Source organism: Glycine max, chromosome 19 (genome assembly GCF_000004515.6).
Source record: "Glycine max cultivar Williams 82 chromosome 19, Glycine_max_v4.0, whole genome shotgun sequence".
Lineage (NCBI taxonomy): Eukaryota > Viridiplantae > Streptophyta > Magnoliopsida > Fabales > Fabaceae > Glycine > Glycine max.
Window position 1 is genome coordinate 38,250,303 of NC_038255.2, and position 27,992 is coordinate 38,278,294.

The 27,992-nt window shown below is 32.1% G+C and overlaps 1 protein-coding gene across 1 annotated transcript; it reads left to right on the forward strand.

The window, feature by feature from the left end:
* Nucleotides 1-1,834: 1,834 nt before the first annotated feature.
* Nucleotides 1,835-27,988, forward strand: LOC100776166 (probable 2-isopropylmalate synthase). Its single transcript, XM_003554021.5, has 12 exons — nucleotides 1,835-2,644; nucleotides 5,512-5,725; nucleotides 5,804-5,884; nucleotides 6,200-6,292; nucleotides 6,393-6,479; nucleotides 12,684-12,784; nucleotides 15,311-15,344; nucleotides 15,431-15,505; nucleotides 17,367-17,450; nucleotides 26,904-27,038; nucleotides 27,496-27,641; nucleotides 27,745-27,988. The coding sequence occupies exons 1-12, from the start codon at nucleotides 2,115-2,117 to the stop codon at nucleotides 27,830-27,832; spliced, it is 1,668 nt and encodes a 555-aa protein (XP_003554069.1). The 5' UTR covers nucleotides 1,835-2,114; the 3' UTR covers nucleotides 27,833-27,988.
* Nucleotides 27,989-27,992: the final 4 nt, after the last annotated feature.

The following is a 27,992-nucleotide window of genomic DNA, read 5'->3' on the forward strand; positions in this document are numbered from 1 at the left end:
AGTCTTCTTACCACTACATGATGATGCATGATGTACATATGACTAAGATAGAGACTAAGATGCAACAATCAATACAAATGTCATTCAAAGAATTGGGCATATATAAAAAAAAACTTCTTCAAACTCCAAAGCTTAGTCTTCAAGTTGCCTCTCTATCTGTAACAATTTTTTTTCTTAAATTGTGATATTTAGACATCCTAATATTTCAAATATCTTACTAACAATTCTTATTTTTCTCTATCTTTCTATTTTTATCACATCATATCACTTATTTTATATATATATATATATATATATGCTTTCTCACCAAATATCTATTGATATTTCGATGTCAAAATATTTTTTTTTCTTACACATTATTAACTTACTTTGGAAACCTATATCATGACGCCCTTGGCCCTTGGGTTGGGCCCACTTAAATTTGTATTACAATGTAGCAATCCACATGATGTGTACACAAAAACCAAGAAATAGAGGGGAATTTTCCATAATGGACCACTTTAATACTTTTTTTAAAAAGAAGAATCGTATAAGTTTTCTGGATATTAAGCCAAGTACTAAAGATCACTAACAACCCACACTCTTTGGGTCTTACGAAGATCTTATTTTCCTCGAAGCACCAGCCTAACCGTAAAGGACTTCTATATTTTTGAAAACTAATATCAAGGGCACACCTTTGCAGGCTTACAAATCCCAAATTTTCTTATAAAAATGGGAAAATAAAGTTAAAATTTTTGGATCATCATATTCTATATTTTTTAAAATGAAATAACTAACTGTGTCCATTTGAGGAATATCTTCTATCCATCTAAATCGATCTTTCCTTTTGTCTGCTCTTATAATTGTGTTTTTTTTTTAATTGTAAAATCTTTAATTGTATTTTATTTCTAATAAAAAATATAATATAATTCAACTAGGAGGCTCTGGAACCGTTCATGATTTATATTATATTGTAACTTTATTTTAATTGTTAACTCTATTTAAATTGTTTGTCTTTTATTCTAACTTGTTATTATAATCGATTGGTACCTCTTTGGTATAAGAGAGCTGTTAGTACTAGTTAAAAAGGTACCAATGCTTTATTATAATCAACCTGTTGTGTACACGAAAAACCAAGAAATAGAGGGGAATTTTTCACAATGGACTACTTTAATAATTGAATATAGCATATTTTATTTAACGGATCAGATTCATATATAATATTTTTTCAAATGTGTTTTTATTTTTCTGAGATCTGAAAAGTTGAATTTTATTTCTTGTAATTTTTTTTATGCTTCTTATCCTTTAATTTGAACTCCACCGGCTTTAGTCTTTCAAGCGATATTTAAATCAATTTTTTTTATCTTTTTATAAAATGTTATTTAAACTATTTGAAGGACGGAAAATTGTGCATTTAAAATTAAAGGAACCAAAAATTGACAATTTGTTTTTGAAAAAAAGGACTAAAGTCCAACTTATAAAATTTTCGAGGAATAAAAAATAGACAATTTTTTTGAAATTGGCAAAAACAAAACTTTTAGAATTTAACTAAACAACCAAAATATACCATAAAAATAGGAGAGAAAACATAGATATATACTTAAATAATATTATATAATTAGTTTTTTTCAACTACCTTAATTAAGACCTCTGGCTTCCAATGAGATCCAAAGTATCTCTTTAAACTTCAATTCTTTATATTGATTATAAAATTAATCCTTACTTATAAGTCACATTTAAAATTTCTCATCCTTTTCTTTAGAGTGTATTTTGAGAGATCGAATAGAAATCTTATCCTATAAAATTCAGTGTATGTTGCCGACCTAGATCCATCGGGTGTTATACAATTATTTTTGGGAACAAGTTATATAATATTTATTTGGAAAAACACACCTAGTACTCCGTACTTATATGATTGTGTATTTATGGTTTGCATCACTATTCGTTTTCCCGTGATGTTTAATGCGGGACCACGGCACTTACGTCTTTGCCTTGGTGATAATATTTTCCGGATCTTTCATGCATATATTTGTTCTCAGTGTGTGCTCTTTTGTGTGCAAACAACAATCTCTTCCCTTAGTAAAATAAAAATAAAAATCCTTCTTTCTTCTGAATCTTCAATCTTGCATTGATCCATGGCAGCCAAAACATCTACCAACGGCACTCATTATTCTCGCTCTCGCCCCGAGTACATTCCAAACCGCATCCCCGACCCGCATTATGTCCGCATCCTGGACACCACGCTTCGCGACGGCGAGCAAGCCCCCGGAGCCTCCATGGTTTCCAGCCAGAAGCTTGCTCGCCAGCTCGCGAAGCTTGGCGTCGATGTCATCGAAGGAGGCTTTCCTTCAGCGTCGCAGGAAGACTTCAATGCTGTCAAGATGATAGCACAAGAAGTTGGCAACAACTGTGATGCTGATGGCTATGTTCCCGTCATTGCCGCCCTCTGTAGGTGCAATGAGAAGGACATTGCCACAGCGTGGGAGGCTCTGAAATACGCCAAGAGGCCGAGGCTTATGCCTTTCATAGCAGTGAGCCCCATTCACATGGAGTACAAGCTCAATAAGACTAAAGAAGAGGTGCTTCAAATAGCTAAAGATATGATCAAATTTGCACGCAGTTTAGGTTGCAGTGACATCCAGTTCTGTTCCGAAGATGCAGCCAGGTTCTATCGCTTTCTTTGTATTTATTAGTAGTACTACACAAATTAAAAGAATTAACTTAGGTTCTTAACAAAATTACTACTCTTTGGGTCTTAAAATAACTACTGCATCTGAAAAAAAAGATTATCTTGAGTTTCATTTTAATTTTTGTATATGATATTAATTATTTTTTTTCAATAACATGTTTAATAAGTGTCTCTTTAACTTTTTAAATGTAATATATATTAATGTTTAATTTTTGTAAAATTTTAACTTTGTTGGTCTCAAGATAAATATCGCATTTGAAGAAAAAAAAATTCTTTTAAAATAAGTGTGTTATTTGACTTTTCAATGTAATATTAATTATTCCTTTTTACTAGTAATACTCATAATAAATGTCATTTTAGTTTTTGAATGTAATATTAATATTATTCTTTCATTTATTTAATAAATTTAATTTTGTAAAATTATTATTTTTTTCATCTATCTATTGGTTTTGTTTGATCTATGTCAAAACAACAAAGGATGACATTTATTATGTGATGGATGGAGCATTTTTTCCTTTATTTATTAACTTTTCTTGGTATGTGTAAAATAACTTATGATGATACTTATTTTAAGATGGAAGAAATAGTTAAAATTTATTAAAAAATATAAAATTAAATTCATTACATAAAAAATGAGATTCATCAAAATTTATAATTTATAATAAGATTATCAAATTTGATAGTTTAAGTAAACTCATGAGAGTTTTATAGACTCGACTTGTAGACTTAAATTGTAGATTTGTAAGAGTTTACTTCATATAAAAATAATTATAAAATATCTAAAAATAACATACCAATTTAAAAAAGATTTATATTTTAATCTTATTTTTTTAACTTACTGACTTGTTAATTCGATGATAAACTCGAGAGTCTACCGAATTTACTTAGAGTTTATAAAATCTATTAAAAAGAGAGTTTATACACGAGTCAACTCGCAGAAAATAAGTAAACTTGTAAGAGTTAACTCGAGAATTTATAACCAGTTTATAATAAATTTCAATTAATAGTAAAAAAATGTGTTTAAGAGAATTTATTACTCTCTTGTCCCTTTTTTATGATCAAATTATAAAATGTTTCTCAAGTATTTTTCTGAATTCGATGAATAGTAAATGAAATACATTAATGTCAATACAAAATTTGATTAAAGGCCAACTTTGTCCGGTATAAAAGAGTATTTTGAGAATCTTAATTGATTAATCACATACATAGCCAATAAAAATTAAAAAATAATAAATACATTAGTGATGAGATAAATTAAAGGAATTTTCAACAAACATATTTTTTTATCATTTTTTTCTATATGTACATTTTCCTTTTTTTCCATCTCTCTTTTATTTCAATTTTAAATTCTCTCTCCTCACCTCTCCTCTCTACAGATGCAGAGTATTGAATTCAAGTTATTTCAATCCACCCTAAAGTAAGATGTAACATTGTTCTTAATTTTCACTGTGTTTGGATTGGCGGAAACTTAAGCTCAACATTATTTTTAAATTAAAGGCAACAAAAATTGTGGCTTTTGTGGTAATTAAACTCACTATATATAATTTTGAAATCACCAACCCAAAGCAAACACACTGATAAAACTCACCCTTTGCCCCTCTTCTTAGGTCCCTGAACTCGCGGGTACACACACCCTCTCGTTTGGCATTTTCCTTGCTCACTCACAGTAGTTCACAAAGTTCACCAAACACTGCACCAACACAATGCTACCACCTGCGTACACCAGTTAAGCCAACACCTAGTAATGCACGCTCACCTTCTTACTGAAAAAAAAAACGAATCACGATGCCACTGCGCTTGTCCATATTCTTTTTATCGTTTGGCCAAAGTGCTTGGACGAGACTACTGTGATCATAAAGAAAAAACACGACAAGGGTAGGCGTTAACTCAATCATATCGGACAAATTATTAGTTTGTGCTCATTCTACGTTGCACACCCACGTTTCTGCCTCATCTTTCCAGAGGTTAAGGCTGTGTTTGTATTTCCGTTGGCTTCAATGCAACGGGAAAGCAACATGGGTGTTGCTTTTGGAAATTTTGCCTCAGAAAGTCTATTTTTTCCGTTCAACACGATTGGATCGCATTCGCAAACATACACTAAGTTGTTTGTTTTGTTTTGTAGCATTAGTTATCACTTAGAATAAGATTCATAATGCATTTTTTCCTACATTATTTAAAATAGCTTTTAGCTTATACTTTTTTTTCCTGATTATAAGACTATTTTTAAAAATTTGTTTATTTTTTTTAATAAGATATTTTTTTTGATTTATAGATGTATTAATTATTTTTTCTTTTATATATTTAATTATTTTCTCTCTAAATATTAATGAGAAATAATTAAATGGATAGAGTGATAATAAAAGAATAATTTTAAAATGATAATATAAATAATTGATAAATTTAATGTGATTAATTAAATTAATTATTTAAGGGGTGTGAATTAATTAAAAGAGTCTTATAATTAGAGACAAATGAAGTATTTATGATTTATGGGTGATTTTGTTTAAACTTAAAAAATAATTTTAAAATAGGTGATTTTTAATTTTTTTTTAATAAATAGATAGAATTACTTATTTCAAGTAAATAGTTTAAACAAACATATTAGAAAAAAAATAAAATTTTTATTTTATTTAAAAAAATGCTTACTTGAAAAAAATAAGAATAAGCAAACTAACCCTATATTTAAAAGTAAAAATTAAGTAGTATTAAAATAAATAAGTGTAAATAGTGTAATTTTGTATGAAGTGAATATTATATACATTTTTGTTGGTGTCAAATGTTGATATATATAGTCATGAATTTTGAGTTCTTCTTATTACATTATTCAACCATTATGAGACCAGATCGGATAGAGAGTTTCTTTATCAAATTTTGGAAGAAGTTATCAAAGCTGGGGCAACAACTTTGGGCATAGGTGACACTGTGGGCATAACAATGCCATTCGAGATTAGACAATTGATTGCTGATATAAAAGCCAATGTCCCTGGAGCAGAAAATGTTATTATTTCTATGCACTGTCATAATGATCTTGGACATGCTACTGCAAACGCAATAGAGGTATACACATAACTCTACCACATAATGTAGCCAATAATAAGATATTGATAATTTTATTTAGCCTTAATTGCTTTTCAGGCTGCTCAAGCTGGTGCAATGCAATTAGAAGTAACAATTAATGGGATTGGTGAAAGGGCTGGTAATGCCTCATTAGAAGAGGTTGGTGTCAATCATCTTTATATTGTGTAAAGAATTTAATAAATGTTAATGGAGCAATGTTCTATTGAAATATCAACGTAAAATTCCTTATAGTAACTTGGTGACAGAATTACAACGCTCAATCAGGGTTCGAATTTCCAATTCATATTGGACCTGTTAATGAAATGATTATATATTTTTTTACCCCATATATGCCTATCGTCGAAATGATTATATTACTCTTCTATTTCTTTTTATTAACTATCTCAAGGCACTTAATTTATTCATTTACCTTAATTAATGTATTATAACTTATTTTACATTTTTTTATTCAAGGTTGTGATGGCCCTAAAATGCAGGGGAGATCAAGTCTTAGGTGGTTTGTATACTGGAATTAATACAAGGCACTTATTGAAGACAAGCAAGATGGTTTTATATTTTCAAACTATTCTATCAATTTTGGGAAACTTTTTCCCCTTTAAGTTAACTTTTGTTTGATTCAATTTTTTAATAAAATCTTTAACAATAGGTCGAAGAGTTTTCTGGTATGTATTTACAACCACACAAAGCTGTTGTAGGTGATAATGCCTTTCTCCATGAAAGTGGCGTTCACCAGGTTAGTGAAATTAAATGCATGCATTTGCAGTTAACTAATTATATTACACCACATAGACAATCCACTTATCATTATATTCATGTAATGTAAATCTTAGAACTTTCATGTTATGGATTTTCATTTACTATGCTACATATAGTTTAACGATGTTATTAATAAAATGGAATTACAAGTTTTAGCAATCACTTTAGTTTATTATCCAAAATTCACTTGTATTACATTTCTTTTTATTTATGCGAAATTTCAAATTGAATATCGTAGGTGGATATATATACATATATCATCCATGCGTTGTGAGATTTGAATTGAAAATCTTTTCATTTATTTCTTTAGTAATTAGTTCTTTTTCTTACGTTATATTTAGTGGTCAGAATATGATAAGATAAGATATACCTTAAAGGATAAGAACATGATATGATAAAAGTAATGAACACCATGATATGAATCAACTAGCAATTGGCGGCGGCGACAATATTGGTGGTAATAATTACAGTAGTAACAATGACAGTGATAGTGGTGGTTTTGATGGTTACAATAGAAGTGACGGTTGTGACAATAATAATAATGGTGATGATTGTGTTGGTAAAAATGGTAACGATAATGATCATGGTGGTGGTTGTGGCGTTGACAATGGTAGTGAGTGACAACACGACTGTGGCAATGGTGATTATAATGGAGATGACATTGAAGACAATGGTGGGAGCAACATTCGTAGTGCTTGGTAATGTTTGTTGTATTGCTTCATGTGTTTGCTGGTCTATAACATTCCTACCCACATCAAGTAACACCTTGTCCTCAAGGTGATAATCAACTTTCATCTTGTTCCAATTTTCCTAGGAAGTATCATTTGGTGAAAGACCCTTCCATTGGACTAAAACCATCAACTGAGGTTCATGTTCAGAATGCTCCTACTTCGAGTTGAGAATAACCAATGGAGAAATGATAGGATAATCATCAACAATAGTAGGGGGCAACTCAAACCCATTGATAACTGCTTTCGAAGGATGAAGACAAGGTTTTAAAAGGGAGCAATGAAACACAGGATGGATACAAGAGTTATCCAGAAGTTTGAGTTTATATGCCATGTGTCCAATTTTCTCTAGAATTTGGTATGGCCCATAGAAGCGTTTGGCTAACTTAGAGTGTGGTTTACCTTTCACTAAAGTTTGTTGATGAGGCCGTAATTTGACGATGACCCATTCTCCCACCTTGAAACTAATGTCATGACGATGGTTTTCCACAAACTGTTTCATGGTTTCCTGGGCTTTAATAAGCTTCTTCTTCAGACTTTGTGAACAGTGTCTTGCGATTTATCGAAAAATCATCCATTGCATCAATGCTTGAAGAACCTGCTATGTGTTGGGGAATATTGGGGGGTTTCTTCCAAAGGTGATTTCATAGGGGGAAAGTCTGGTGCTTGAATGAATTGATATGTTATAGGACCATTCGGTCTATATCAAAAACTTACCCCAGGACAACGGGCGATGGTGAACGGAGGCTCGTAAGTACTGTTCGACAACTCGATTTAGCATTTTCGTCTGTGGATGATAGGCAGAGCTCATACAAAGTTTTGTGTCGCTGAGTTGGAACAATTCTTGCCAAAAGTGGCTGATGAACAATGGGTCTCGATAGTAGACCAAGCTATGAGGCATTCCATGAATTTTCCCAACAATGTCCATGAAAAGGATTGCAATAGTGTGAGTCGTGAAGTGTGACTTGAGCTTGGCCAGGTGGATTTCTTTTGAGAAGCGGTCAAAAATTACCAAGGTCGTTGTGTGTCCACAAAACATCGAGAGACTCACAGTGAAGTCAAGGAAGAGGTCCTCTCATGGACGAGAAGGGACTGGTAGGGGCAAAGTAAACCACCCTATTTTCTGTTGACATATTTGGTGCACTGACAGTCAACATAGGCAACTACGAATTGACTAACGTCATGTTTCATTCCTGACCAAGTGAAATTTTCACTAATTCGAGCTAGAGTTTTAGTTACTCCCATATGGCCTCCCGTCGGTGATGAATGGAACTCGATGAGCAGGGTCGTGATAAAACAAAACACCTTTGGAAGCCATATGTGCCCCTTTTGCAGGATTAAGTCTTGTATGATAACACAATCTGGATGATCCTCAGGATTATCTGCAATTTCCTGACGGAATTTAATGAATTCCTAGTGGGTTTGTAATTCACGCTTTAATTCCTGCAAAAAAACAAAGTGAGGTTCAGTTAATATTAGAAATTGTCTAACGATAGGTTCTGGAATTCTTGATACAGCGTCGACGACGGTGTTGGCTTTTCCCGACCGATACTAAATGGAATAATTGTACCCAAGCAGGCGGGCTAAGTACATCTGTTGTTCTGGAGTTTGAACAACTTGAGTCATCAATTCTTTTGGATTCCTGTGGTTCGTTAGGATAGTGTAGTGGTGACCCAATAAATATTGGAGCCACTTCTTAACTGCTGTAGTTATGGCGGCGAGCTCCCTGACATAAGTTGATGAATGCAAAAGTTTTAGGCAGAATGGTTTACTGAAAAATGCTATTGGATGACCTCGTTGAGACAAGATAGTGCCCATTCCTACCCCAGAGACGTCCTTTTCGACAACAAAAGGTTCTGAAAAGTCTGACAGCCATAACACCGAAACCTTACAAACAACATCTTTTAAGGTGTCAAACGCCTTCTGAGCCTTTAAAGACCATTGAATATGATCTTTAGTCAGCAAGTTGGTTAAAGGAGTGGCAATCAATGCATACCCTTTTATAAATCGCCAATAAAATCTTGATAAACCCAAAAATCCGCATAGGGCTCTCATAGTGCGAGGTTGTGGCAAATCTTGAATTTCCTTAACGTTTGCGGGAACGGGTTCTACTCCACTTGTTGAAACTAAATGCCCCAAGTATTCCACTTGTCGCTGCGCAAATGAGCATTTGGACAACTTCAAAAAGAATTGCCCTGTAAGTAGTACCTGAAAGGTTGTTTCCAGGTGTGTGAGGTGCTCCGGAAAGGATTTGTTATAAACAAGAATGTCATCAAAGAAGACAATGATGAATTTACGCAAATGAGGAGCAAAGATGCTATTCATTGTCACCTGAAAGGTGGAGGGGGCGTTACATAGCCCAAACGGCATGACCTGAAATTCATAATGACTGGTTTTGCTTACGTCATCGTCCTTCATCAAAATATGGGGATACCCTTGTAGAAGGTCTAGCTTCAAGAACCAAGAAGCACCTCCTAACTCATCCAGAAGCTCATCTATAGTGGGAATAGGAAAACGGTCCTTGACCGTAATTGAGTTCAAAGCTTGATAGTAAATGCAAAACCTCCAAGACCTATCGCATTTCTTAACCAGGAGCACAGGTGACGAAAAATGACTCGTGCTTGGGTGAATGATTCCATTCTGAAGCATAGCCCGAACTTGAGTCTCAATCTCCTGTTTCTGAAAATATGGATATCTATAGGGACAAACATTCACAGGTTCAGAATTAGGAAGCAGATGAATGGTATGGTTGGGATAAACATTCACAGGTTCAAAATTAGGAAGCAGATGAATGGTATAGTTGGTGGTCTGTGAAGGAGGCAAAGTTGTTGGTGTCTAAAAAAGTTTGTGGAATTTGTTAACTAAGGAATGTATTTTTAGATTTGGGAGTTCAATATCAGTGACATTGGTTGAAGGGAGCTCGACTGGAATCACTCGAATATGAAAGAACCCACTCCCGCTATTTGTTTGTACCAAGTGTTTGAGTTACGAAGGGGTGATGTTTTGAAGGGTAAAGTCTATCTCACCCTTTAATTCAATGATCCAATTATTGTTCACGAACTTCATAATGAGCTCGTTGTAGTCAGTTAGGATAGGTCCAAGTGACTTGAGCCACTAAACCCCCCGAACCAAATCTACCCCACGCAAGGGAAGGACATGAAGGCCAACAGTGAAGCTCTGGCCCTGAACGTGAACCGTGACTTCGACACAGAGATGGTGGCATTCAACTTCGTTGTTGTTACCCACCGTTACTCGTAAGAGGTGAGTGGGCTGAGCATTCAAGCCCAGGGTTCGCACCATACGTTGTTGCACAAAGTTATGAGTGCTTCCTCCGTCAATGAGGATGATCACCCTCTGAGTAGATATCCGACCCACCAAGTGAAGTGTTTTAGGGGCTAAATGGCCCAAAAAGGCATAAAAACTTATTTGGGCCTGGGAAGAGTCCACAGTGTCTTTCGAGTAGGGTTCTGGAAAAAGAGGTAGGGTAATAGATGAATCTGGAGCAAGGGTTATATCATGAGGTTAAGCGTTTGTGCCCTCTACTAAATTTCTCATCGCAATTGAAACATAACCTTTTTTCTCGATGAATCAACATCTCTTCTGGGGTGAAGCGCTTAATAGGGAAAGGGGGTGGCTGAGGGGGTGAAGGTAACAATGGTTGAGGGAGTGTGTGGGGAAATGTGTGTGATGGCGGTGGAGGGGAGGAAGTCGGGTTAGTTCTGCCGCAGAAGGAACAGTGATGGTCAAGTAACTTTTCTTCCTGAAGTCGCGCCAACGACGCTGCCTGGACCAACGTGAGTGGTTACAGGGCTTGGACCTCGCGGAGGATGTCGGGCGTTAGGCCAGAGACAAACCAACTCAGGAGAAACAACATTGGAAACCTTATAATGCGATTGGCGAGTGTCTCAAACTGTGAAAGGTACTTACTAATCGTGCCTGAAGAGTTTGAAGAGGGTTCCGGTGGGGTCGTCATAGTGCGACGGTGCGAAATGAGCCTCAAGGGCTTGAAGGAACCCCGCCCACGGTGAAATTTATTCGTTCTTTGTCATCCATTGGAACCAAGCCAAGGTATGACCCTCTGTATAGAAGGATGCGATGGTGAGGCGCTCGTGGCCTGGAGTGGCATGATACTTAAAAAATTGAGTAATCTTTAAGATCCAACCTGAGGGGTTCGACCCGTCAAATCGGGGAACTTCCATTTTCATTCGTGGAACATGCGATGAGGAAGAAGGAGGGAACGAGTTTGAAGAGGAAGACAAAGGTGGTGATCAATGTTGTTGTTGCTGGGTTGTCTCCAAAATGGTCATTCGCTGGAGTAGCTCGTCCAATTTGGAGGTAACATGAAGATGGTTAGAAGCTAGCTTGACGATAACTTCCTCAATACGGTCCAAGTTTGTCTTTGATCATGTGGACTCTGCCATAACAGACTCAATGAAAGCACCAAGTGTTATAGGCACAAAACTAGAAAAAAGAAATAGACTAGCTTCGAGGGCTAGGACCTCCAAAAGGAAAGGTAAGAAGGGAGATTGTATTATTTCTATCTGCCTTTTCCTTACATTCAAGTAGTCTATATACAGGAAATTAAGATAAAAACAGAATTTGACACTATACTAAGAAATGACAGACACTAACGGACATACTAAAATGGCAGACAACCATATTCTAATTTATCCAATCCTATCCTGCCAGATCACCAATTCATAACATAATTAGTTTTACACAAAATCCTTAAGATGTTGTGGTTTGATGATTTTGCGTGGTGGCCTTTGGACAATATTTGTGCTTGATAATGTTTGTTGTATTGTTTCGTATACTTGCTGGTCTATAACACATGTAAAAAACATATTCAATTACATCTATTTTCTAATCCTTAATAGAATGGAACAAGGTAGAAATTAACAGTTGTACTAATGCCGTTGGCCTTGACTTTAGTCATGTAGAGCATTTTCTTTTGGCATAGGAGCCTTCTAGGCCTACTGACTCTTATATAGAGGTGCAAATGGAGATCCCTTAACGGACCCTTATTTCCTTAATAATTGACTTGAAGTTCTTTTCATTTATTTTCATTTGAAATTTAATTACAATAGCAATAAAACACATTTGGTAAAAAAAAAAATGAGACCTTTTAAACTAAATTGATGAATTCAAATAATTAACCCTTACAGAACTCCATCAAATTCGCATTAGAACTTTGTTTTGATTCCTTTTACACATTTGCTTTTTTTTTTTTTCACGTGAAATGTAATTAAACTTTTTGGATTTTTATATATATATATATATATATATATATATATATATATATATATATATATATATATATATGTATATTTATTGTATTTGAGACTCATCCATTATATTATTTTAGTTGGCTTGCTAATAAGTCCATATTAAGTAATCCTTTGATTTTGTCCCTTGTTTTTTTTTTTTTTTCTATTTTCAATTCTACTTTGTAGGCTGGATTGTTAAAGCATAGAGCTACATATGAAATAATGTCTCCCGAAGATATTGGTCATGAAAAGTCCAGTGGAGTTAATATGGTACTAGGGAAGCTAAGGTATTCTCAGAACTCTTTTGTACTATATATTTTGTGAACCTTTATACAAGAATTTATTCTATAAGATAGTAGGATGAAACTTTACAGCATAAAAGCTTGTGAGATTTTTCTTCTTTTATATCAATTAATGGAATGGAATTGTAATTTATAACAATTTCCAGAAAAACACTTCTAGGTCATTTAGGCAGGGCTGGATACGATTCCGATTCGACTTGATTACTAAATCAATCTAAACCAAACTAAAGAGAGAAAAATTCAGATTGATTGGAATTATCAGTTCAATTTGTATTTTTAATTTACAAACCCACTGATTTGGGTATTGAATTTAAACATACAGAACCCAAAAAAATTCGAACTTATGTGAACACATACTATTTTGGAAAATTTTAAATTTTTATATTGTTTAATTCAATAATTTTTATTTTGTGTAATTCTATATATATTTTCAGCTTTTGATATTATTTATTAGTTTTCTTTCATTTTATAATGATTTTCCATTCTTAATATTTTCATTGTTTTTATTTTTTTATATTAGATGATCGACTTGGTTCTGGTTGAGTTGCCAATAATTTTTTTAATTGTTTTTTTTTTGGAGAGACCGATTCAACACAAATTAATTAACATTGATAGATCTGAATCTAAATATTTCCTAAACCTGATCCAACCCTACATTTAATTTAGGTACAAAATTATTTGGAACAAGGATTTGTATAATATGCACAAATATTTTATCCTTATATTTCTATTCACTTATAATTTATTAATAATAACATTAAATATATATTATATCAATATTTTTTAATAAGAAAATATTATAAACTACTTAAGAATATTAAAATTATTTTGTAGCTTGAAAAATCACTTCATGTCATTTCAATTATTAAAAAATTTACAATATCAAATAAATGATTAATCTTTTTAGGAAGTATTATTGACGGAATTATAGTATAGATCATTTATATGCATTTAACATTTAAATGATCTAATATGACTAATATTCAAAAGATTAAATTTATTATTAATGCATCTTTAAAGGAAAGAATTGATAATTTAATTGAATTAATTATTCATTTGAAATTTTTTATATTCATTAATAATTATAATCAAAATAAACATTATCAATATAATGTTGAAGTATCTAGCAACATTTTTTAGCTAAAAACTTACACAAATATTTGATTCATTGTGTGTTTTGTAAGTATAGTATTTATTAAATTAACTATCATAAATATAATACATAAAAATAATAAAGAAATAAAAAATTATTGTACTAAAGTATATATTAATATATAGCTATTATTCAAATAATTATTTATCAAATTAGTTAAAATAAGTAATTAATATTCGTATCATTTTTAAAAATAGTTTTATATTATAGTCTATTTTACTTCTCTCTCTCTCTCTCTCTCTCTCTCTCTATATATATATATATATATATATATATGTATATATATATATATATATATATATATATATATATATATATATATATGTGCAATATTATATAAATTAATGATTATTTTTTAAAACTTTAATGATTAAACAATGTCTTTTTAAAATATTGAATTTTTTCTAAAACAATAGTCCTCTATTGAAAAATTAAAGAAAATTTTATTTCCTATTACATTAAACAAGATATCTATTAAAAATGTTATGCATATGTATAAAAGAATTTGATATTTCATTTGTTAAGCTGATTAATATAAATAAAATTTAAATGTATTCGTAATGAAAGAAATTAAAAGAAAAACTAAATACATATTCAATTTTTATTTTTGTTAAGATTTGGACTCTCTGCCTTAACTAACCTAATATTAGTTCGTATAAAAAGCTAAGCTATTATTAATGAAATATACCAAAAATTAAATTCAATAGAATTTTTTCATTTTTTTATCAAGACTTGTAAGGATAAATTTGTAACAAAGTAAAAAAATTGGTGTTCGATGAGTATTATATTTATGTATAATTTTATTTTCTCTATTTAATTAACACACATTTGCACACTCGCACTTATATATATATATATATATATATATATATATATATATATATATATATATATATATATATGTATGTATGTATAAACAAATAAATAAAAAGAGAGATAATAATTTTATATTTTGTTAATAAAAAATAGGTTGTATTTATTATGTTTATTGTTTGAATTTTAAGAATATAACTATAAAAAATAAATTTAAAGTTTTGAAATACAAGAAACTTATAGATGAAATAATTGAAACTTTTATGAAAATAAATGAATTAAAAAAATAAAAGAAGTTCAAAACAAATAAAACATTAACACTATGAGTAATGTTGAAGTAAATTATAGTATTTGTACGCAAGAATGTGAAATTAAACAAAAAAAAAAAACCAATTGTTTCTATGTGATATCATTGATTCATGGTTTATTTTATGTTTTTTTTTTTTGTAATTTGGTAATGATTGTTTTGTTTCTTTTGTATCATAGACTTCATATAATCAATTTATGACTCATTTTTCCTTCGTTTACATTTTTGCATCTATTAGTGGACGCCAAGCTTTGAAAAGTCGTCTCAAAGAGGTATTAAAATATTTTCGTTAATATACTCTAAGTCATTCTGAATGTTTTCCTTTATTTTTCATGAGTTATTCTCTTTACCTTTTCAGCTTGGCTATGAACTTAGGGATGAAGAAGTTGAGAGTGTGTTTAGGAACTTCAAAGCAATAGCCGAGAAAAAAAAGGTTGAGAATTAGTTATTTTTCTTTCCTTTTCATGCTTCATTTTCAATCAAGAATAAATATATAGTTATATGTACTTAACATTAACTTTGTCAACAAGTCATGTCTATGGTGATTTGTCTATATGTTAAAGAGAAGTGTTGGCCATATTCTCTCACATTTTCTTTTGAATATTCTTAGTAATAGATCAAAATTTATTTGAAATCAACAATTTTGATAGGTTTTACTTTTCAATTAATATTTCTTTCTCCTAAATTTATTGAAAGTTGATGATTTTCAATATATTTTAACAAATCACCGAAAGTATCCAAAAGAGAGTGTTAGAGGAAGTATGGCTAGTACTCCTTATATGTTAAATAATTAATTTGTTGTATTTATTCTTTATTTTGTGCATAGAATTAAGGTCAAATGATAAATGATTTTAGATGCGTGTCGGCGCAACATATGGATTGTTTCATGATTTTTTAGCATACATATTCCTTTGAAGTGATGAGTTTGTTTGTAAGTGCTAAAGGATTTATTTACTCTTGATTTAACTCAAAAGTGTACAGAGAACTTAACCTACTAAAATTATTTGGGGTGACTATACTTTTATTTGTGCACCGTACAAATGAACTCAATTCAGAAAAAAATTATGTTCACCATATGTTGGTTTTGTAGTAACACATCTATATTTCCTATATTATACAAAAAAGAGAACAAAATTTTGCAACACTAAATTAATGTCTAATCATAAATAGAAAACATCCAAAATCATGAAGCATGAATAAATCAACCAAAACTTGAAAGAAGCAAAATAAATAGGTGTGAGGACTAGTGGATCATCATTAGGCTTAGTTAGTTAGATGCCATAGTTGTTTTTTGGCTAAGTGTTAATTGAAGAAGCCATGATAGTTAAGTTAGTTATTTCTGTTATAACTAACTTTAGGCTTGTGTATTCCTTATATATAAAGTGTTAGCTAGGTGACTCATGTGAGTGAATCACAAACAATTTGGTGAGATACTTTTTGAGTGTGTGAGATATCAAAGTGTGAGCAATCTTGCTCTTGTAAAGTTCTTCCAATCTCTCAATAAAAGTCCATGGAGTATCTTGAAGAGTGGATGTAGGATTCAAATCCGAGCCACTATAATCCTTGTGCTCTTCTTCTTTCTATCTTTTCTTTTCTTTCTGCATTCTTCTGCTACCATTGAGCAAAACTCTTTTCAGTTTTGTTGCTGCAAATCATACAATAGGAAAACTAGAAATTTCATTATGCATTATGGTAAAAAAAAAAAAAAAAGCAACCCAAAAATTATGTCATGTGTACGTGTAGACCATAGCTCATTAGTTACTACACCAAATAGATTTTTTTTTTTTTTTTTGCTTTGGACTACACCAAATAGAATGCAATGTCTACTAAGGAGATGATCACATGACACTTCTATGCCCAAACTAATCATGTATTGCAACTACAATAATCATTAACACTAGGAATTAAGGCTTTTTGAATAATTTGATAAATGATCAAATTTTGTATTTGGTTTTCTATTAACTTTTTTGCCTTTGGTCGTCTTTGATAATTTTTTTAAATTGGTTCCTAAAGTGCTATCCAAATAACTTTATTTCACTATTTAAAGTGTCATCTAAACAAATTGAGGGGACAAAAATAAAATTTTAAATTTATTAGGTATGAAAGGCTATTTTTTTAATAGTGATCAAAAGTGAAATTCAATTATTTATCATAAATAAAAAATATATTTAAGTCTTTTAAAACTATATAATTGTGGTTGTCTTCTTGTGATGTTTGTTAACAGTGAATCATTTTGACCGTTTCTTGAAACTAATGTCTTTCTATTGTCTAACTCAAGTGTTTGGTGTCTTTAGAGAGTTACCGATGTTGACCTCAAAGCATTGGTGTCAAATCAAGTTTCTCATGATGAACCTATTTGGAAGCTTGATGGTTTGCAGGTAAACTCACAACTACAAAATTGACATTTAACATCATTTTTTTGGACATTCAACATTTGTTTTAAATCAATACAGAAACGATTGTTGTTAAAAGTAGATCATTTTTAATGAAATTCATTATACAATATCGGTTCTCTTCAAAACTGATGTAGTACAATAGCAAATAGACAAAAAAAAAAATGATATCAATTCTAGAAAACTTGATGTTGTAAGTACCATATAATATTGGTTCTATCAAAACCAATGTTAGAACTGATATAGTATAGTACTTACAATATTAGTTTTGATCAAAATAGATGTAGAAAGTGTGTTTTCTACATTGATTTTATTGATTTTTTTCTATAACTGATGTTGTATAGTCACTTTCTACATTGTTTAATTACATGATCGATGTAGAATATCATTTTTTTTTAAAAAAATATAGCCTATTCTCTTTATTTCCCTCCATGTAATTTTAAAAGACACATTAAAAGCTTAAACAAAAATTTTAATGCACTTCTATTAACAATATTTGGTTCTCCATTCATCTTCTTAAAAAAAAGTGGTCAGAATATCAGTGCATAAATTATTCAAGTATTGTAGATATGATAGAATGAGCCCAAAATATGCATGGCAAATTCCCAATGATCACTTGCTCACTAATGGAAAAGAAAGTATATTCAGTCGTTAGATTTTTGTCTTCTTCACTAAAATGTGCATTGGCTGCTTCATTGAGATTACCACTATGCTTTTGACATGAACCGATATTTACAAATGAAGAGGAGATATATAACTGAAAATGTATCAAGTCTTAATTAGATAAGCTAAACATAACTTGTTCTGTACAAATAAACCATTCACCAAATACTAGTTTTATAGGATAACAATAAGAAAATCCGTGTAGACCAATTAGAAGCAAAAATTCGCATAAGAGTAATGGATCACTAATAAAAAAAATATTATCGCAATAAGCAATAAGATTCTAAGAACTTATGTGTAAGCATCTGATCAATTATCATCCAAGGTCAAACAAATGGCTAAACTAGAGACCCATAATATATGCCACAAAAATTTCAAAGCATATTAAAGTTAGGTGGCCCTCATTGCTCATCTACAAGAACTATCATTTAACATATTGCCTTACGGTTGATGCCTGTCAGCACTCCGATTTTTAACCCCATATCATGTTTAAAAGAAGAAGAAAAAGAAAATTTCAGTGGTAAGATCAAGCTCTTCACCTTATCTGCACTTAATTATGCCTCTAGTAAAACCAACATTCTAGAACTAACTACAAACCCTCCAAAAAGTATTGGACAATCTATTTGTATATTTGAAAAAGAAAAAAAAAATCAATTAACTACGAATGCAAATTTCACCAAGAGAAAGAACTTGGGTATACAAATCAATCATCTTTTGCAAAATTTTCAACAAAAGCAATAAACACTAATAAATAATTAAAACCATTGAACAATGTATAAAAACCCTAACTTTGATCGATTAATAGTATTCAAATTTCAAATTACATTACATTTTTTCTTCTTTTGATCCCAATTAAAACCTATAAGCACTCTTATAATTAGGGAAAAAAAGCAGAAAAGAAAACTACATTAAGTTTTTGTAGTGTGTTAGGATATAAGAAGAAGGAAGAGTTAGTTAATATAGTTAGACTACTAATGAGTTAGTTAGTTAGTTAGAGGGGTTTATTAGATATAAATAGAGGAAGAAGGATAGGAGAGAGGGGGATCTTATCATTTGTAGATTGAGCATTAGCTCTTTGTGAAAGGAGAAATCCTTTGTGAAGGGGAAACCCTTGGAGGAGAATTTTCTCTCCTATTTTTTGTTCTTTTCTTACTAGTCAATAAAATCTTTTATTTTCTTCCTCATTTCAATTCTCGATTCCTAACAAATTGGTCTGACCTATCGGATCTTTGAGGAGAAGCTAGTGTTAGGGATGGAGGAAGCACAAATTTGGGCTAAAAAGGTGGAGCTGCCAGCGTTCATGGGGACAAACCCAATTGGTTGGATTGCTAGGGTTGAAAAATTCTTTGAGGTACAAGAAATTCCTTTGTTCCATAAGTTGCAATATGCATTCATGAGCATGGAGGATGTTGCAACACATTGGTTCTACATTTGGAGCCAAAACAACCCAGATTCAAATTAAGAGTCATTTTCCACAGCTTTGATCAAAAGATTCGGAGATCGCCATGGTAATCACATCTTTGAAAGATTGAGTATCTTGAAGCAAGAAAAGCCAACTGAGACAGAAATCCCCATAAAAAAATGGGAGACTTCCACAAAGTTCTTGAAAGTGAGGACCAACATTTCAGAGTGGAAACACATGTTGCGCAAGATATTGAATGAAAAACTTGATTCCCATGTCTCTCAATAAGACAAAAATAGCATGAAGGGAAGTGGGTCAGAATTTAGTGAAGCAAAGGCTAACTCTTGGGAAAGAAAGGTGGAACTACCTAGCTTTGATAGAGGTGGAACTACCTAGCTTTGATAGAAGCATAGAAGGGGGAACTAATTTGAAGGGTAGCAATTTTGAGTGTGACAGTGACCCATTGCAGTTCTTGAAATCAGAAAACAAAAGTAAAGAAGGTTTAGTAATCAAGAACCACACCCTTTGTGATGGAGAAGAAACCAAAAATGATGAAACAAAGTTAGGAAGAGAAAAAAAAAAGATTGAAAAGGTTATGGGGGAAGAAGTTGATCCATCGATAAAGAGGGAGAAGCACAGGGAAAATGGAGTGGCGAATGTGGGTTACGAAGACAATTTTCTTGATAACCCAATTACAGATTTAATCAAGAAGGAAGTTGAAGCTGGTGATTCAACCAAACCACATTGTTTTCAAGATTCAGATTTCCATAAAAAGATTGTTATGGTGAAACAAAAACCATTCATAAAGGTGGTTGGAACAACAATGGTGTTGGAATCTTGGAATGTCAACTTGTTGGGTAAGCCTTTAGCATTAAATTTTGTTGCATCTATGACTGACAACTTAGCCATGGAGCTAAGGCAGAATGAATGTACTGAGCCAATCAACCTGATTAAGTTATATGGAGTCCACCCTTGTCATTCCCACCACCGAAGCCACCAAACCTCAGTTTGCATGCAGGGGCAATAAGTCGTTCCCAATTAAGCTAAAAGAGGTGTAGTTGCCATCCAACAATCAGACAAAAACTTTAGGAAGTTTTAGTGTGCAATTCCAGTTTTTAGATTCCAACCTTAAGGACAAGGTTGATTTTTAGGAGGGGTGTATTGTTAGGATATAAGAAGGAAGAGTTAGTTAATATAGTTAGACTACTAATGAGTTAGTTAGTTAGTTAGAGGAGTTTATTAGATATAAATAGAGGAAGAAGGGTAAGAGAGAGGAGGATCTTATCATTTGTAGATTGATCGAGCATTAGCTTTTTGTGAAAGGAGAAATCCTTTGTGAAGGAGAAACCCTTGGAGGAGAGTTTTCTCTCCTATTTTTTGTTCTTTTCTTACTAATCAATAAAATCTTTTATTTTATTTCTCATTTCAATTCTTGGTTCTTAACACAGTACTACTGCTTCTACCAAGCCAATGATGCTGATGAACGGCTCAACTACCTCTTGATTAGTCCTTGCCATTGAAATCGAAATTGTATGGAACAAAATAGCAATGGCAAAATTCACAACTTTTTTTTTGTTTTGTTTGATAAAACAAAAAATAGGATTTCTCTGGTACATGTAGCCTTTGGATTCCATAACTTATGAAAAGCAAGATATTTAACACATATCTCTTCCAGTTCCAAATGATCATGATTCATGATGGCCTTTCATCTGAGAGAATGTATAGTATGAGCCAAATGTAGAAACTTGTTTATTCCTCAAACAATAAGTGATAAACTACCAATTAGGAAGTTGAAGTCTACAAGAGGCCATATCAATTGCTGAGGAAAACACTAACTAAAAATTGATCTAAAAATCCCAGACATTTTTTGTTTGCTGGTAGATAAGTTTGATATATTTGGTGAAGCTACCATCCAAATCCTTATTCCATACAAAAGAAAGTGAGGCAACAATCAATAAGACACTCGTCATTGTACCTGCATATTTTCAGGAAAAGGAATTGATACACAACAATGATAGTATCCATTTTCATTGAAAGGAAATCTCTGTAAAAAATGAGCTTTAGGAATAAGATACTGCACCTAGTCCTCTGATCCATAGTGCTTGAATATGCCCCGTACATCAAAAGAGTCAACCTTTCTTGTCCACTTGTTCTTGTTCCTGAACACTGACAAAATTATCTAAAGTTTTAGAGAGCAAGGGAAAAACTCTTTTACTTTGGAAGGGACACTAAAAATTAGGTTATTCTTGCTTTACATTTCTTGTCTTTATTCTTCTTCTTCCATAGAAGACAATTTACACCAATGATGGGAAACTTGATACCACACTTTAACCAAAAACCTTAAGACTCATGTTTATTGGTCTTTTCTTCACTTATATGGTGCTCAACTTTTTCACTTCTACTCGATGTGAAACTTCATCTGATACTTATACTCTAATAGTATAGTCCTACATTTAGTGAAATAAGAAAAAGTAAAGCAAAAGATAAACATAAAATATAAATTTATATCTTCAATCAAACATTTTAGTAAAACAGTAGAGCAAAGCTTTCAATACATCAAACAATTTGATTTGACATGTATAACAAAAGTGCATCTTCGTTCAATCACTCCAGAAGAAAATAATTATATTGGGAGTCTGTAATTTTAGGAAGATTTTTTTATCCTTATTTGTACTTATCTTATTTCTCTCAATGGATTCTTTTTTTGTCACAAAGAAAAAACAACAAATAACAATTTAATACAATTCATGAAAATTCAATTTTAAATGCTTTTTATGTTTAAAAAAATGATAGATCAAAATAACAATGTGAATCTGTGATATACCAATGCGCATGATCACCTCTTAGATAAAAAATCAAAAGATAAAAACACCAATGTATAGTCAGAAATCAGTCACACCACACAAAACAAGCATCTCAATCATACAAAATAAAAGCTTAAAAATCCTTCTCTAAGATGTGCCTTTGAAATACCCGCATAATTGCATATGCTTTCGCAACCAAGTCAACTGTTATAATATTGACAAAAGGTAAAGGGGCCACACTCAAGCACCCTAGCTACTCTTCCAAGGTTTGAGAACACCAATAACTATGATAGCTGCTATTATCAACAGTATAATGATGACAATGCACATCCATTTTCAAGAGTTCTTCTAGAGTTTCTTATCATTTTGAAGTGCAGATGTCCCTCTCTGGACATGATTGACTGCATTGTTGACCTGAACAAGCCTCTCATTAATGCAAATCAAACTAAATGTGCCCTGCATTCTACATACACATGCATATATACAAACAAAAAACCAAGGGTGTGCGAGTGAGAGTGAACAAACCTGACTTTCAATGTTCTCTAAAATTTCTCCTTGAGCAGCAACTAACACTTCCATGTCAAGGTAAATCTAAAATAATAAAATAGGATTAGACCTACTATCATTTTATCAACTTAATTAAATATTTAAAACTAAGATTTTCGTGCAAGCAAACCTGGTGTAAATCAAAAACTTTTTCTCAATTTCTTTTAGAGCATCATGTCTCTCCTGAATTTCTTCTAGTGTGTTTACAATCTGCAGAAACCCAGATTTTCTTAATAAACTTTGCAATAGACCCACTGAAAGAGATTTGAAATTATAGGGGCTCCTTATTAGATTATAAATCATACAGAAACCTATTTAAATGCTCCCAGATGGTACAGGGACAAGCATATGGTTCGAATTTTGAAATGGCTCCCATATCAGTTAACAAACATAATTAGGAATTCACATCATGCATACAATTCAGATGGACAAGAATACATAAACTATTCTAACAGGGATGAAATAAAATTCTATAACAAACATAATTAGGAATTCACATTGTTGGTTTTGTGGAGGAAATTATAAAAAATAGAGGAGAGAAGAGAGAAAATACGTATGCGGAAGAAATAGAATTATTCTATTCTAATTCAAATTGTTCTCCGCAGCGATACAATAAATAGCAAAAGATAAACTAATTAGATAACAAGATATTAACAAAACAGAATTTTAAAACTAACTTGCTCCTTAAAGATAGGAACCACTTATTGACTAGGCTAATCCATTAAAACTGACTTACTCCTAAAATATAGGAAACCAACTTATTTACTAAATCCTATTTTAAAAACTGAAAAATAAAATATTATGCAGTTACAAAAGTATATCTTCAACACTCCTCCTTGCTTTTGGAACTGCAAACTCCAATTCTTTGAGTTCAAGTTTGTTGATAGACTTTGTAAACATGTCGGCTAGTTGATCTTTAGACTTGCAGTAAATTAAGTTCACTTCTCCACTTTGTTGCATCTTTATCAATAATAAACCTTGATGTTGAAATGTTTAGTCTTCCCACGACACACATGGTTGTTTGCAATAACAATGACTACTTGATTATCAACAAAAATTCCAGTTTTGTTCTTTTGAGCAAATGGAATGTTTGACCTTGTTGTAGTGAGATACATTAGACATCTAATCAAGCTCCCATAATATCCTTCATCAATGTTATCAACACCTTCTTCCTTGCTGAACTTCTCCTTTTGATTCATTGGTGTGCTAACAGATTTGCATTCCTCCATTTGAAACTTCTTCAAATTTTCTTTTGCATATTTCTTTTTTTTCATGTTTAGCATTCTTTCAAGATGACAATGACCAAGTCTCTTGTGCTTGAATTCCATGGGTGTGACTTGAGTGAAATAGGTTGTATGCTCCTCCTCTGCTGGATCAAATGAAAAGCTTTTACCTTTCATTTTAACCCTTAGAGCTTCCCGGCCAACAATGTCATAGATAAAGCAATGTTGATGTTCAAAGGACACTTTAAATCCCTTTTTAATCAACTGACCTACACTTAGCAAGTTTTGGTCAATATTAGGTACATAAAGAACATCTGATATTAATTTGATACCTGAACGCGTTGAAATTGCGACAGTTCCTTTTCCTTTTACTGGAATATAGCCACCATTCCCAATTCTGACCTTTGAGACATTAGTTGGCTTCAAATCCTTGAATAGAATCTTATCATATGTCATGGGGTTCGTACAACCACTATCAATCAACCAACATTTAGAACTACTCCTCATCGAATAGCATGTTGTAGCAAAAATATAATTTTCTTCCTCCTGCTCAACAACTTGAGCATTGGCTTCTTGTTGCTGAAATTTGCTTTTACAAATTATAGCTTCGTGTCCAAGCTGATTGCACTTGTTGCACTTTGTGTCTGGCCGTTTCCAACATTTGTATGGTGGGTGACCCAATTTTCCGCAATGCTGACAAGGTGGATAATTTTTCTTTTTATCCTTACCTTTGTTTTGGTTGTTTGCATTATTTTCGCTGCTTGCTGCCTGATTCTTCTTGAAAAAAATCTTTTTGCTTTCATCAAATTCATGATGTTTGGCGGGCAAAGCACCTTCGACAACACGATCTTGCCTCATCAACCTTCGTTGCTCTTGAGCTTGCAGGACATGTAGCACTTCTGTCAATGTGATTTTCGACAGATCCTTTGTGTTCTCCATTGAAGCTATAGATGCTTCATACCTCTCCGGCACCGTTACCAAAATTTTCTCTACAATTCTCGAATCAGCAAAGTCACTTCCCAACAACTTTATCTTATTGGCAATACCCAACAATTTGTTTGAGTATTCTTTGATTGTCTCTGACTCTTTCATCCTTTAAAGCTCAAATTCCCTCCTTAAATTCAACACTTGCATGCTTCGTATTCTATCATCTCCAGCGTATTCCTCTTTTAGATAATCCCAAATTGCTTTGGGTGATTTAAGAGTCATGATTCTGATGAATATCATTTGTGAAACACCAGTGAACAAACATGACCTCGCCTTTGCCTTCTTCATCTTTCTTTCCTTGTGATTTTTAATTTGGGCCGTGGTGGGATTTTCAGGCAGCGGATATATTTCATAATCCTCTTCCACAATATCCCATAAATCCAAAGACTCCATGTAGGATTGCATTTTCACTTCCCAAAGATCATAATTCTCTCCATCAAAGATTGGAAGAGTTATGTGGGAAAAACTTGCTTCACCTTCCATGGTACAAGTCCCGTAAGAATAAGACTCTGATACCAATTGTTGGTTTTGTGGAGGAAATTATAAAAAATAGAGGAGAGAAGAGAGACAATACGTATGCGGAAGAAATAGAATTATTCTATTCTAATTCAAATTGTTCTCCGCAGCGATACAATAAATAGCAAAAGATAAACTAATTAGATAACAAGATATTAGCAAAACAGAATTTTAAAACTAACTCGCTCCTTAAAGATAGAAACCACTTATTGACTAGGCTAATCCATTAAAACTGACTTACTCCTAAAATATAGGAAACCAACTTATTTACTAAATCCTATTTTAAAAACTGAAAAATAAAATATTATGCAGTTACAAAAGTATATTTTCAACACACATCATGCATAATTAGTTATAGAATTTCTACAACTTTTACACATTCTGCTTATGCTATATAGTAAAAGGTCTGCTGAAATTTCATTCTTGATCTTTATTGGCTTAGATAGACTCTATTTATTCTTTAATTACTCCTTGATGGCAAGCAATAGCATATAGCAGGCAAGTAGCAATTGTAATGATGATGCATATAGTTTTTTTTTAGGGGGGGTTGGGGTGGGTAGGGATAGAAATTGATGCATATAAAGCGAATAGTTATACACTAAACAATACATTACAAAGCAAGTCATACATGCTCACATGATAAAATAAAGGGATATTAAGGAATGTGGTATGGTGCAGCTACCTACATAGCCAACACAATTCACCAGCTTTAAATTGTCCATTGAAGTAATCTACAAAATTAACTCCAATACCTTTGCATTGAGTACATGATATTGCACCTGGCAGTTGAGCAAAAGATAACAGTTGAACACTGATGTTTCCAATGGAAAAGAAGAGAAAACTTAACATATTAGCTAGCTCTTCAAGAATTTTGCAGCTTCTATTGTATTCATGAAGCAAAATTAGTAGGCCTCAAATATGCATGGAAAAAATCCTGACTCTTCATAAAAAAAATTATTGGTATTCCTTTGAATGTAAATGCACGGTAGAGAAACATCATCAACAATTAACTGAAACAAATACATAATAAGCATGAAAATCCCACCAGCATAACCTTGGCTTATCTCACTAAGAGTGAACTAAAAAGTATACTACATTCCCACTGGAACCAGCATGACTATATGACTAGTTTTTTTGATGTGATATCTGTATTTGGTGAATTTAACTCAAATAAGAAGCAGTTGAATTGATAAGCTTTACAAGATACTAGACTTTAAAGTTTAAAGTATATAAAGCTTAAAGCCTTCCCACTTTTTTTAGGAAAAATTAAGCAATATCTTATTATCTTTTAATGTAGGTGACTTGTGGAACTATGGGTTCTTCAACAGCAACTATCAAACTTGTCACTAGTGATGGTATCACACATGTTGCTTGTTCTGTTGGTGTAGGACCAGTAGATTCAGCTTACAAGGCTATCAATCTCATCGTGAAGGTTTGAAGTTTGATAAGTTCTTTATTGCTATTTTTTCCTTTTAATCCCATCGCTTACTATTATAAGCATTTACCCATTTCTATAGTTTAATTTGCTATTTTGTGCGTTCTATAGAAATGTTTTGGAATTTAACAACTCTCCTTTTTAGAGAGAAATGTTGAAAATTTTATGATTTTCCCCTTTTCCCAAAGTTTAGGGTTTTCATGGAAAAATAATGGGCTAAAAGGTTATGCATAAGACATTGTCAATCTTATTTTTGTTTAAGCATGACATTGGGAAGATAAAATCTTTATCTAAACGTACTATGTAGTTTTCTTGATTATATCATTGTATAGGGAAGTTTCCTGGATTGTTAATCATATAGACATTTTCACATTTTCTCATTTAAAATATTTAATTAGATTATCAAGCAATTATTAATAGTATTGATGTAGGAATCTTACACCTTTTGATGCAGGAAACTGTAAAAGTACTTGAGTACTCACTAAGTACAGTTACAGAAGGCACTGATGCAATTGCAACTACACGTGTTGTAATTCGTAGAGAGAATAAGCAATCACCAACTCCTGCTTTGAATGGAAACGTAATTTATCCAACATTTAGGTATTGTTAATCCAAAAGTTGATTGCTTTGGTATATCATTTTTGTACTAATCTCGCACGCGAACAATTAATTAATGTTCTACGTTTTGTGTTTTAATTAACAGTGGAACCGGAGAAGGGGTGGATGTTGTTACTTCAAGTGTAGAGGCTTATCTTACTGCACTAAACAAAATGCTCGATTTAAAGGAATGATTTATATTTGATGAAAGAATTCTAGCACCTAAATGTTAGAATTAACACTTCAAGTTATATATTGTTCTAGAATGTTACCTTTGTCAAGTCTCCATATAATGTACGAGAAATGGACTTAATAATGTCTTCTTAAAATATGTGAATTTCAAATATCAATTTC